The sequence below is a fragment of the Rattus rattus genome, chromosome 12 (assembly GCF_011064425.1).
Source record: "Rattus rattus isolate New Zealand chromosome 12, Rrattus_CSIRO_v1, whole genome shotgun sequence".
Lineage (NCBI taxonomy): Eukaryota > Metazoa > Chordata > Mammalia > Rodentia > Muridae > Rattus > Rattus rattus.
Window position 1 is genome coordinate 76,668,379 of NC_046165.1, and position 12,725 is coordinate 76,681,103.

The 12,725-nt window shown below is 50.1% G+C and overlaps 1 protein-coding gene across 1 annotated transcript; it reads left to right on the plus strand.

Annotated features, from left to right (window-relative positions):
* Positions 1–5,439: 5,439 nt before the first annotated feature.
* On the plus strand, positions 5,440–12,425 carry Bmp4 (bone morphogenetic protein 4). Its single transcript, XM_032918105.1, has 4 exons — positions 5,440–5,715; positions 8,711–8,835; positions 9,851–10,230; positions 11,236–12,425. The coding sequence occupies exons 3-4, from the start codon at positions 9,858–9,860 to the stop codon at positions 12,087–12,089; spliced, it is 1,227 nt and encodes a 408-aa protein (XP_032773996.1). The 5' UTR covers positions 5,440–5,715; positions 8,711–8,835; positions 9,851–9,857; the 3' UTR covers positions 12,090–12,425.
* Positions 12,426–12,725: the final 300 nt, after the last annotated feature.

Genomic DNA, 12,725 nt, shown 5'->3' on the forward strand with positions numbered 1-12,725 from the left:
ACCGGTTTTGGAAACAAAAGAGCTCCTAAGTTTTGGCCTCTGTGCATTACATGTTAGCATAGTGTCTTGTTTTATGCCTGAAATCACTAGGGCTCCAATTAGAATTCACCACCCTTTTTTTGATGTTATAGTTTGAAAGAATCGTTTTGTTTTGTTTCGCATTTGTTTTGTTTTGAGATAGGGTTTCTCTTCATAGCCCTGGATAGCCTAGAACTCACTCTGTAAACCAGACTGGCCTTGAACTCAGAGATCCGCCTGTCTCTGCCTCTCGAGGGCTGAGACTATAGGTGTGAGCCACCAGCGTCCAGCGAAGATGCTTCATTTAAAGGAGTCATTCCTTTAAAAACAGAAAGACAGCACATGTGAAAGCACAGGATCGGGGTTGGGGATTTAGCTCAGTAGCAAGCGCAAGGCCCTGGGTTTGGTCCCCAGCTCCGAAAAAAACAAAACAAAACAAAAAAAAGAAAGCACAGGACCGAAATGCTATTGTCTTCTCTTCTCTTTCTTTTTTCTTATGGTGTGGGGAATCAAACAGAGAGCATAGAAGAGGCTAGACAAGTCCCCTGAGTTTATACACTCAGATCCGATTATTCAATTTGACTAATGTGAATCAAGGGTTGACAACAATCTTAAATGTTGAGAGGGAAAAAAATGTACAACTGGGTTTAAATTTCTTCTTGGGGCCAGACATATAGTTCAGTGGTAGAGTGCTCACCAAGTGTGTGTAAGATTCTAGATTTAATTCCTAGCACTTATACAAATATTTTCAGACCCAGAAATGGGGGGGTGGGGTGAGGGTAAAAACTGTATGATTTAAAAGGGAGAGACACATTTCTTAAGGACGTAAAAATCAGAAATAACTGGGTTCGGTCCCCAGCTCTGAAGAATAGAAAAGAAAAAAAAATCAGAAATATCAGAGGAGAGTATTTTGGATGTCAGGGAGCCTATCACTTTGTGCTTCTTGGTAGATGTGATGGTGGCTATGGGTTATCTTGGCGTAGATATTTCCGTGGATCAAATCTACATACACATAGCCCAGTGAGTAGCAACCTTGGGAACGCCAGTCACACAAACAACAGCTTTTATTCAGTAAATACCTGAGATGTCTACAGCACCAGAAAGATCAAAGTATGCGTGAGACACAGTTCCTTGCTTTAGAAGCTTCTTTTCAATTGTGATTGTTGTCATATTAATTGTACAAATGAATGCATTGCCATGCTGGCATTTGCATATGTGCCTATCTCTTTAAGTAAACTTTAAATAAATCTCCATAGTGGGCTGTCTCTTCATGTTCTGCGAAGAATAACACTAGCTAATATTTACTGAACCGTGTGGTACCTGCCATTTTCTTTTACTAATTCACTCAATACTTGTAAGAGCCTTATGAAATAAAAAATATTCGCAGACTATGAAGAGGAAACTGAGGTACTGGAGATTAGGCAATTGACTATGGTGTAACTACCCATGAATCCTGGGCCCTGAGGGATTCGTATGGAAGCTGCTGGTCCCTACATTTTTTTCTGAGGAAACCTTGACCCACAGAGAAGATTGGCTTCTTTCTCAAGACCACAGCCTGTTTTTAGGGAAGGCCATAGGAAAGTGTTGTCTTGAGATGGGCTGGTTACATGGGAAGAAAAATCCAGCTTTCTCAGTCTTTATTTTCTTCTGCCATCTAATAACTCTGGGGCCAGGCAGAGTGGCTGGCTCCTACACTCCTGGCACCAGAGAAGCTGAATCAGAGGAACACGACAGGACTGGGATCTCTGGTGGCAGAGTAGCAACTGATTCTGTGGCCTGGGAAAACTCTGAAGATGTGTCTTTTTTTTTTTTTTTTTTTTTTTTGACCTTGTGTCATGATGCTGTCATCTGCAGAGTTCTTGTTGGAGAATCATACAATCGAGGTAGGAAAAATAAATCCAAGGGGGAAAAATATTCCCATAACGTTTGAAGCAAGTTTATGGGGTTTTGTTTGGTTGCACTCATAGTTACCCTGGGTACTCACAGGCTGCAGGTTGTATGCACCTGCACGGACAAGTCCTGTTTAGCGAGGAGCTGTGACCACAGGCATCCACTGGTCCAGTTCAAGACTCATGGAGGAAGAGAGACTGACGTGGTCTGAATATGGGGCCCATCGCTTATGAGCTCAGTGACCTCGGAGGATCTATACGATCTCGGTAAAGTTTCAGAATCTCATCTGCAGAAGAAGGGTTTGGCGTGGGCTGGTGTGAGGGCTCAAGAACAAAGGAGAACTTATGGTGATATTCCCGTGAGAGAACTTGGGGTCTAGGTGATTACAAGAATGTCTTCTAACTCCGTTTTACATCGGCCTGTCTTATTACTCCCAGTAGTTAGCAATGGTGCTGGAGATCCCTTCAAAGTATTCCCTTATAGTTTCAATAGACATCTAAATGGCAAAGTTTGAAGACCCCACACCATTCTTCATTTGGGCCTTAGAATCAAGGTACTGAGCCAGGGAGTGTAAATCTTTAACCCTAGCACCTAGGAGGCAGAGACAGGTGGATCTCTGTGAGTTCCAGGCCAGCCTGGTCTACAGATCAAGTTCTAGGACAGCCAGGGCTACACAGAGAAACCCTGTATTGAAAAACGAACAAACAAAACAAAACAAAACATAAGAAAGTAGAAATCTCTTCAGTGCTGTGGACCTATTTGATGAGTTCTGGACACACTCTAACTGTTTATAAAGCTTTATTCAAAAAATCCCATACTTATTTAAGGATGCCCTTGTTTCTACTTTTCAATGGTACTTATTCGCTCCGAAACTATACCCAGACTAACTTTGAAGACAGGAGTATTGGCCAGGGATGGTGGTATGTACCTGTACTCTATCCAGTGAGCCCTTGCTTCAAAAACCAACCAGACCAAACCAACCGCCCAGACCAAACCAAAAGTAAGATGTTGCTTGGCATAACCGAGAGGGGAAAAAGAAAAAGACTAGGAGGATTGGGTCAGAGAGATGCTAATGGGTAGGGTGTTTGTTTGTTTGTTTGTTTTTTGAGGTTCGGCATCTCTCTACATAGTGCTGGTTGTCCTGAACTCACTAGGTAGACCAGGCTAGCCCCAAACACCTAGAGATCATCTGTCTGCCTCTGCCTCTTGAGTGCTGGGACTAAAGCATGAATCATACCTGACAGCTAATGGGCAGTAGATATCCATTTATAATGGGGGAAAAAAGAAGTTTAACTGTCCCTAGAGATTGCCTCTGAGTCTCCCCACCGAACACCTAGTTCGTCAGGTAGCTTAATCAGAAACTCCTAGACTAGGTTTCACAAACTGGTTGGCCCAATGGCCACTTTTACTGTCTGGGTTTCAGCAAAACAAGACAATAGCTGTCATTCAAACAACAGTTGGGTAAGAAGAAAAATGAACAAACAAACCCTCTCCCCACCCCCAACGAAATTCATTAAAGCAAAAGTCATGCCTCCAAGGACAAGGAATCTCCGATGTCTGTGAGCTTAAAGATTAAGGAACACATGGCTGATGCAGTGGCCTCAGTGCGCACTGGATCTGTCCTTCAACCTGCTCTGGGAGCACAGAGCCCGATGCCCCAGGAGTAATGTAATAAGAGTAATGTAATGTAATGGCGTTTTAATTTTGTGTTGTTGTTTTAAATAATTAATTGTAATTTTGGCTGTGTTAGAAGCTGTGGGTACGTTTCTCCGTCATCTTCCCTGGCTGGTGTTTTCGCCTTACCTTGATTAATCAGAGATTAAAAGAGAAGGTATACTTAGAAAACGATCTCGAATGAAAGAAGGTAGATTGTAACTTCACCAAAGTTACAGTGGAACAGCGGAGTCCTCTTCTAACTGAAAGGGATCCTGGAGCCCTGACCTGATCTTTCTGTTCTGTGGATGAGAGAGGTGGTACCCACTGGAATGAAAGGACTTGGCCAGGGGCATACGTGCGCTCCAGGCTGGGGAAGGTCAGGATGTTGTGCTTAGCTCTAACAGTCCTTCCAACCTGACATTCCTCCTCACCCTTTGTCTCTGGCCAGTAGAATACAGGAACTGGTTCCTGTTTTTTTTTTTTTTTAATTCTGAAGGTGTGTAAGTGCAAAGGTCAGAGGAGCTGTACTAGGTCAAGATCTGCTTTGTAGTGACAAGGGAATATAACACCCACCTCAGAGAACAGAAACCAAGAACCGGAAATTGCTATCTTCCAGCCCTTTGGGAGTTACCTGGAGCTCGGGGCTGCTGGCCTCACCCCTACCCTGAAGCCTTAGCTTTATTTAGCAGAAGCTGTGATTTCCTTCAGTGCTTTGGGCAAGGGCTCTTAGCCTGACTCTCCCTCCCCATCCTTGTTTGTCAAAACAAAGATGAAGCTGATAGTTCCCTCTCAGCGCCATCGCCATCGGAGGCAGTGAGTGAAATTAGCTCCCGTTTGGGAAGGTTTAAAAGTGGGCCACATTCCACCTCCCACCAGATAGTACGATTACCAACAGTTGTTGCTATTATTATGAAAGAATCAATTCCTCATCTCCCTTCTTTTAAAAAGGGACCAAAAGGCGCTTCCCCCCCCCCTCTACTTTGCCTAAAAAGCACTTGTTTCTCTTGGTCACCTTCCTGGAAGGTCCCAAACAAACAAACGAACAAACAAAAATAACCATCTGACAGTTAAGAAGCCTTCGGAGTTATAAATATGCTTTTCTAATTGTCTTACAAGGCCTGGGCCTGCTTGCCTGCCAAGTGCCTGCAAATCACCCCTGTGCTCTTTGAGAAGTTAGACCTGGGGAACTGATGGAGGGCATCCAGTTTAAGGGGGTGCGATTCTCCGTGTCAGCACCAAGGGTTTCCACAAGAAACATCTTTAAAGAATGTTTTCTTGGGGGGAAAGTCACCTCCTAATAGTTGAAGAGGTATCTCCTTCGGGCACACAGCCCTGTTCGCAGCCTGTTTCTCAACGTTTGGGAATCCTTTAACAGTTTACGGAAGGCCACCCTTTAAACCAATCCAACAGCTCCCTTCTCCATAACCTGATTTTAGAGGTGTTTCATTATCTCTAATTACTCGGGGTAAATGGTGATTACTCAGTGTTTTAATCATCAGTTTGGGCAGCAGTTACTCTAAACTCAGGGAAGCCCAGACTCCCATGGGTATTTTTGGAAGGAACAGAGACTAGTTGGTGCACGCTTTCTAGTACCTCTTGCACGTGGTCCCCAGGTGAGCCCCGGCTGCTTCCCGAGCTGGAGGCATCGGTGTCCCAGCCAAGGTGGCAACTGAGGACTGGGGCGCTGTGCAGGCTTCCGGACCCGGGCCTGCCAGGCGAGGCGAGGCGAGGCCCCGTGGCTGGATGGGAGGATGTGGGCGGGGCTCCCACCCCCAGAAGGGGAGGCGATTAAGGGAGGAGGGAAGAAAGGAGGGGCCGCTGGGGAAAGACTGGGGAGGAAGGGAAGAAAGAGAGGGAGGGAAAAGAGAAGGAAGGAGTAGATGTGAGAGGGTGGTGCTGGAGGGTGGGAAGGCAGGAGCGCGAGGCCTGGCCCGGAAGCTAGGTGAGTTCGGCATCCGAGCTGAGGGACCCTAGTCTAAGACGCCGCTGCTACCCAGCCTGAGTATCTGGTCTCCGTCCCTAATGGGATTCTCGTCCAAGCCGTCTGGAGCCTGCAGCGATCCAGTCTCTGGCCCTCGACCAGGTTCACTGCAGCTGTCTAGAGGTCCCCAGGAGCAGCTGCTGGCGAGCCCGCTTCTGCAGGAACCTATGGTGAGTATGGCATCCTGGCAAGGGGCGCTCGTCTGAGGGTTCGAGGTGCAACCATAGCTGGGATGGGCTCAGGCTGTAAGTGTGGCAAAAGTTGGCCTATTCCTCCTTCCTTCTCCAACAGTAGTGTTGGAGGTGGGATGATGGGGCTGAAAGGCACCTCCATATGTATTACTACGTCCATCCAACCTACTTTTAGGGAGATGCGGGCCAGGAGAGGCGGGAAGGAGAGAAGGCCTTGGATGGAGGTCATTGGGAAGAATCGTGGGGTTTGGTGGGTTTGATTTCCCCCTAGACTAAAAAGAGTGGGAGAGGAGGGAGTCAACCCAGTTTCAACACGATTGGGGTACGGAGGGACTGCGACACCGGGAGAGAAAACCTAGCCAGAGCTAGCTTTGCAAAAAAGATGTAGTCTTGCTTCGCTCTAAAGCGCGACCTGGGATACAGGGGCTTCCTTGAGCGGGGTGTCACCTAATCTCATCTCCAACGCGTCCCCCTCCCCGGAGAGCTAGCGAACTGTAGCTACAGAAGTAGCTCCAATCTCCACGAGTTATTTTTTTAGACATGGGCACCCATGCATTCTGCCTTCAGCCTCCCTCCCAACCCCCCCTCCCCGGGAGGGGGTGTAAGGTTCGACGGGCCGGGGCCAGGATGCCCGAAGGCTACCTGTGCGGGTCTTCTGCTGTGTTGTATCCGTGGGGACGAGCCGGCAGGTCTAATGAGGAGCTTTCTTGGCTCACGATGCCCCAAAGGGTTCGGGGATTGCCGGGTCCTTACAAAAACGCAGAGTAGTTGGACCCCCCGGGACTCGGAAGGTTTCCCGCCACGGCTTTGGCTGATAGTTTTTGAATATCTCGGTTTATGAGCTGAAGGTTTTGTGAGATGTTGAATCGCTAACAGGGCCATATTCAGTAAACTGAGGCTAATATTAAGTTTTGGCTTTGGGAGAAGATTATGGGAAGAAAGTGAAGGGTAACTGCCGCCAGGAGCTGTACCAACCCCATTAAGAAAAAAAGAGTACCAGGAGATGAAAATTAACTTGGATTTGTATTTTTTTTTAACTTAAAAAAATCAGGGAAGAAAAGAGTGATTAGAGAGGGGTCCTTGTGAACTTGTAATTGAAACAACTCCTTCGCCTCTTTACTGGGTTTTAACGTCGAGAGCGCTCCCCACACCGCCAGACTCCCGGGCACAGGATTGTCCCGGGACCCCGAGCGTCTGCCCGTTCCACTCTGCCCTCGCTCCGCGTGCGCCAATCACTAGCACATCTCCATCTCCTTTCCCCTTAAAAACAAATAAACACATCAACAAGAAGCCCTTTGCCCTTTCCAGCGCTTTCCCAGTTTTTCCCAGCGGCGACGCTGGTCGGGGAAAGGAGAAATCGTCTCTGAAAGCTGCGCGGCTGGTGGTGAGAGCGGATTGTCGCTCAGGGGCGCCCGCGGTCTCTGCACCCAGGCCAGCGGTGTGGGCTGGTGCTTGGCAGCCACCACCGCCAGGAAGGACATGACTCTCCATCCTTTACACTTCTTTCTCAAAGGTTTCCCGAAAGCTTTCCCCGTCCCGAAAACTGGGGCGGGGGGCGGCGAGGCTGGAAAGCAGCCGGACACGTCGAGTTCCTAAGTGAGGCAAAGAGGCCGGGTGGAGCGGGCTCTGGAGCGGGAGTCCCGGGACTCGGGTCCTCCTCGGATGGACCCCGCGCAACGACCTGCTTGAACAGAAGAGTTGCGCTTCCTGAGGTTAGAACAGGCCCACATGTGTGGCATCTTGGGATAGTCAGGTCACCCCCAGCCCCCGCCCCCGTCATTGCCTGAGTTGTGTGTTGGTGAATTTCTTGGAGGAATCTTTGCTGCGATTCTGTAGCTGGTGCAAAGGAGGAAAGGTGGGGGAAGGAAGTGGCGCGCGGGGTGGGGGGTGGGGGTGGGGGTGGGGGTGGTTTAAAAAGTAAGCCAAGCCGGAGGGAGAGGTCGAGTGCAGGCCGAAAGCTGTTCTCGGGTTTGTAGACGCTTGGGATCGCGCTGGGGTTTCCTTTCCGCGCCGGGTCGGAGTTGTAAAGCCTTTGCGACTCTGAGATCTGAAAAAAAAAAAAAAATGTGATGCGCGCTCTCTCCCTTCGGCGACGCCTGTTTTTGGAATCTGTCTGGAGCTAGGAACCCAGACGTCCACCCCCTCCGCCTTGAATGGCACCGCCGACCGGTTTCTGAAGGATCTGCTTGGCTGGAGCGGACGCTGCGGTTGGCAGACACGGTGCGGGGACTCTGGCGGGGCTACTAGACAGTGCCGCTCCTTCTGACTTTCCCACACCGCTCACACCCTGACACCCCCGCGGCAGACTGAGTTGGCGACGGGGTCCGAGTCTTCTGGCTGGGAGTTAGATCCGCTAGGGGTCGGCGCCTGTCGCTGGAAGCATTATTTGGCCTCTCGGAGACCCTGTGGAGGAAGTGCCGGAGTGTGCGAGTGTGTGTGCCTGTGTGTGCGCGCGCGCTCTTGGAGGGTCCCTACGCGTTTTCCTTTTCTCGTAACTCTCGGTCGTGAGGCTTTGGAGGAACTGTCTTTTCGGTCGCCCTCTCGGCTGCACTGAAGCCGTGTCGGCGCTGTAAAGAGAAGCGTCTTCAAGGGCACCCTGATCCCTCAACCTTCAGATAACCGGTCCCCGAACCTGGCCAGATGCATTGCACTGCGCGCCGCAGGTAGAGACGTGCCCCACGTCCCCTGCGTGCAGTGACTACGACCGAGAACCCCGCCAGCGGCTGCTGTCCCGCCGAGAGCTCCTCCGAGCAGGCGGGGACAACTCCCAGACGGCTGGGGCTCCAGCTGCGGGCGCGGAGGTTGGCCTCGCTCGCAGGGGCTGGACCCAGCCGGGGTGGGAGGATGGAGGAGGGGCGGGCGGGCTCTTCGGTGAGTGGGGCGGGGCCTCTGGGTCCACGTGACTCCTAGGGGCTGGAAGAAAAACAGAGCCTGTCTGCTCCAGAGTCTCATTATATTCAAATATTCATTTTAGGAGCCATTCCGTAGTGCCATTCCGAGCGACGCACTGCCGCAGCTTCTCTGAGCCTTTCCAGCAAGTTTGTTCAAGATTGGCTCCCAAGAATCATGGACTGTTATTATATGCCTTGTTTTCTGTCAGTGAGTAGACACCTCTTCTTTCCCCCTCTTGGGATTTCATTCTGTCTTCCCACCCCTGATCGCTGTCTGTCCCTCCCGTCGGACTTCCATTCCAATGTCCGCGCCCCACTCTCAGGCAGCGCTGTCGCTCTCTTTCCTGGCCCCTGAAGGCCAGACGCTCGAAGCGTACGGGGTCCTTCTAAAGCGCTCCCACCGTCTTCTCTGATCCGCTGCGTTGCAAGAAAGGGGGGGGGCGCGAAGGACCAAAGAGATGAAAGGTCCGCAGGTCCGGGCTGTCCCTTGAGGGCTAACCACTCCCTTCCCGGTCCGGTCCCACTAGCCTGGGAAGGCCAGTTCCTTGCCTCATGTCAAAAAAAAAAAAAAAATTACCCGTGTTCGCTTCGGAATCACCCCTACCCTTCCCTGGGAACAAGACTTTTTCCTGAACATTTTCAACGCAGCGACCACAATGAAATAAATCACAAAGTCACTGGGGCAACCCCCCTGACTTTTTCCCAGCCACTGGACCTTGCTGCCTGGTCCAAGCCGGGTCGTCGCTGCTCTGTTCTCCCCTCCTCCTGTTCTGAACCAGCTGGAAGTTGTGGAAATTGGGCTGGAGGGGGAGGCTGAAGGTCCGAAGTGAAGAGCGATGGCATTTTAATTCTCCCTCCCCCACCCCCCTTTTACCCCCTCAATGTTAACTGTTTATCCTTGAAGAAGCCACGCTGAGATCATGGCTCAGATAGCCGTTGGGACAGGATGGAGGCTATCTGATTTGGGGTTATTTGAGTGTAAACAAGTTAGACCAAGTAATTACAGGGCGATTCTTACTTTCGGGCCGTGCATGGCTGCAGCTGGTGTGTGTGTGTGTGTGGGGAGGGTGTGAGGGAGAAAACACAAACTTGATCTTTCGGACCTGTTTTACATCTTGGCCGTCGGTTGCTATCCCTAGATGCATATGCAGAGACATCTCTATTTCTCGCTATTGATCGGTATTTATTTATTCTTTAACCTTCCACCCCCTCCCCTTCCCCAGAGACACCATGATTCCTGGTAACCGAATGCTGATGGTCGTTTTATTATGCCAAGTCCTGCTAGGAGGCGCGAGCCATGCTAGTTTGATACCTGAGACCGGGAAGAAAAAAGTCGCCGAGATTCAGGGCCACGCGGGAGGACGCCGCTCAGGGCAGAGCCATGAGCTCCTGCGGGACTTCGAGGCGACACTTCTGCAGATGTTTGGGCTGCGCCGCCGTCCGCAGCCGAGCAAGAGCGCCGTCATCCCGGATTACATGAGGGATCTTTACCGGCTCCAGTCTGGGGAGGAGGAGGAAGAAGAGCAGAGCCAGGGAACCGGGCTTGAGTACCCTGAGCGTCCTGCCAGCAGAGCCAACACTGTGAGGAGTTTCCATCACGAAGGTCAGTTTCTGCTCTTAGTCCTGGCGGCGTAGGGTGGGGTGGAGCGCCGGGGCCCGGGCGGAGGGGGGCGGGGGGGGTAGCTGGCAGGGCAAGCTGAAGGGGCTGTGGAAGCCCTTGGGGAAGAAGAGTTCAGGTTACATCAAAGCTCCGAGTCCTGGAGGCTGTGGAACAGGGCCACTTACCTTCAACTTTCCAGAGCAGCCTCTGAAGGTACTTTCTGGAGACCAGTGGTGGTGGTGCTGGGGGAGGGGGGGCGATGTTGGGGAGAAGCGGAGTGACACCACTCAGACGTGGGCTAGCCCCAGCGGTGTGCTTTAGCCATATCAAAGCCGGGGTTTCTGCCCGTTTTGTTCAAAGCACCTACTGAATTTAATATTACAGCTGTGTGTTTGTCAGATTTATTCAATAGGGGCCTTGTAATACGATCTGAATGTTTCCTAGCGGATGTTTCTTTTCCAAAGTAAATCTGAGTTATTAATCCTCCAGCATCATTACTGTGTTGGAATTTATTTTCCCTTCTGTAACATGATCAACAAGGCATGCTCTGTGTTTCCAGGATCGCTGGGGAAATGTTTGGTAACATACTCGAAAGTGGAGAGGGAGAGAGAGAGAGAGAGAGAGGGTGGCCCCTCTTTTTCTTTACAACCACTTGTAAAGAAAACTGTACACAAAGCCAAGAGGGGGGCTTTCAAAGGGGAGTCCGAGGGTGGTGGAGTAAAAGAGTTGACACATGGAAATTATTAGGCATATAAAGGAGCTCGGGAGATACTTTCTGTCTTTGGTGCTTGACAAATGTGAGCTGAGTTTTGCTAGTTGCTGGCTGCCCCATTTCTCTGCGCCTTCCCATTAAAAGGCACAGTAATTTCCTCCCCTTAGGTTAGCACTACAAGCAGAGTTCAACAATTCCCCTATTTTGTTTGTTTGTTTGTTTTTTGTTTTTCTTTTTTCTTTTTTGTCTCAGAAAAGCTCATGGGCCTTTTCTTTTCCCTTTTCAACTGTGCCTAGAACATCTGGAGAACATCCCAGGGACCAGTGAGAGCTCTGCTTTTCGTTTCTTCTTTAACCTCAGCAGCATCCCAGAGAATGAGGTGATCTCCTCTGCAGAGCTCCGGCTATTTCGGGAGCAGGTGGACCAGGGCCCTGACTGGGAACAGGGCTTCCACCGTATAAACATTTATGAGGTTATGAAGCCCCCAGCAGAAATGGTGCCTGGACACCTCATCACACGACTACTGGACACCAGACTAGTCCATCACAATGTGACACGGTGGGAAACTTTCGATGTGAGCCCTGCAGTCCTTCGCTGGACCCGGGAAAAGCAACCCAACTATGGGCTGGCCATTGAGGTGACTCACCTCCACCAGACACGGACCCACCAGGGCCAGCATGTCAGGATTAGCCGATCGTTACCTCAAGGGAGTGGAGATTGGGCCCAACTCCGGCCCCTCCTGGTCACTTTTGGCCACGATGGCCGGGGTCATACCTTGACCCGTCGGAGGGCCAAGCGTAGTCCCAAGCATCACCCACAGCGCTCCAGGAAGAAGAATAAGAACTGCCGTCGCCATTCGCTCTACGTGGACTTCAGTGACGTGGGCTGGAATGATTGGATTGTGGCCCCACCTGGCTACCAGGCCTTCTACTGCCACGGGGACTGTCCCTTTCCACTGGCGGACCACCTCAACTCAACCAACCATGCCATTGTGCAGACCCTGGTCAACTCCGTTAATTCTAGCATCCCTAAGGCCTGCTGTGTCCCCACCGAACTGAGCGCCATTTCCATGTTGTATCTGGACGAGTACGACAAGGTGGTGTTGAAAAATTATCAGGAGATGGTGGTGGAGGGGTGCGGATGCCGCTGAAATCAGGCAGTCCGGAGGACGGATGCACACACACACACACACACACACACATACACACACACACACACAAAGCCCATCCGACCACCCACACACACCACACAAACTGCTTCCCTATAGCTGGACTTTTATCTTAAAAAAAGAAAAAAAAAAAAAAAAAAAAAGAAAGAAAGAAAAGAAAAAGAAAGAAAAAAAAAAAAAACCAACCCTAAACACCCACCTTGACCTTATTTATGACTTTACGTGCAAATGTTTTGACCATATTGATCATATATTTTGACAAATATATTTATAACTACGTATTAAAAGAAAATAAAATGAGTCATTATTTTAAAGATACATTACGGCCTTTCTATCTTATTTCCTATTCCATACTTTTTTTTTTTTTTTTTACTTTGAGATGGGGCTGGGGGTAGACTGATGAAAGTCAGAGGTAGCAACTGGAGGTGTCTAAATCGTGGGGGCCCAGAGCCAAGGAAGCAGCACCCTCTCCCATCTGGATGACACATGCCATGCAGAAACTGGATGAAAGGAATAGCCAGATGAAAGAATTTGGTTTGGGGCTTCTGGATCTTCTTGGCTTTGCTCACCTGTTGTAGAGTGTCAGAGCCTCAACCCTGTGGAGAAAGGTTTCCACTC

What these genes read in the sequence shown, in the direction of transcription:
- Bmp4 (XM_032918105.1), top strand. Translation starts at nt 9,858, where the DNA reads ATGATTCCTGGTAACCGAATGCTGATGGTCGTTTTATTATGCCAAGTC. An exon ending in GAGGAGTTTCCATCACGAAG is followed by an intron (nt 10,231 to 11,235) that starts GTCAGTTTCTGC and finishes AACTGTGCCTAG; the next exon opens with AACATCTGGAGAACATCCCA.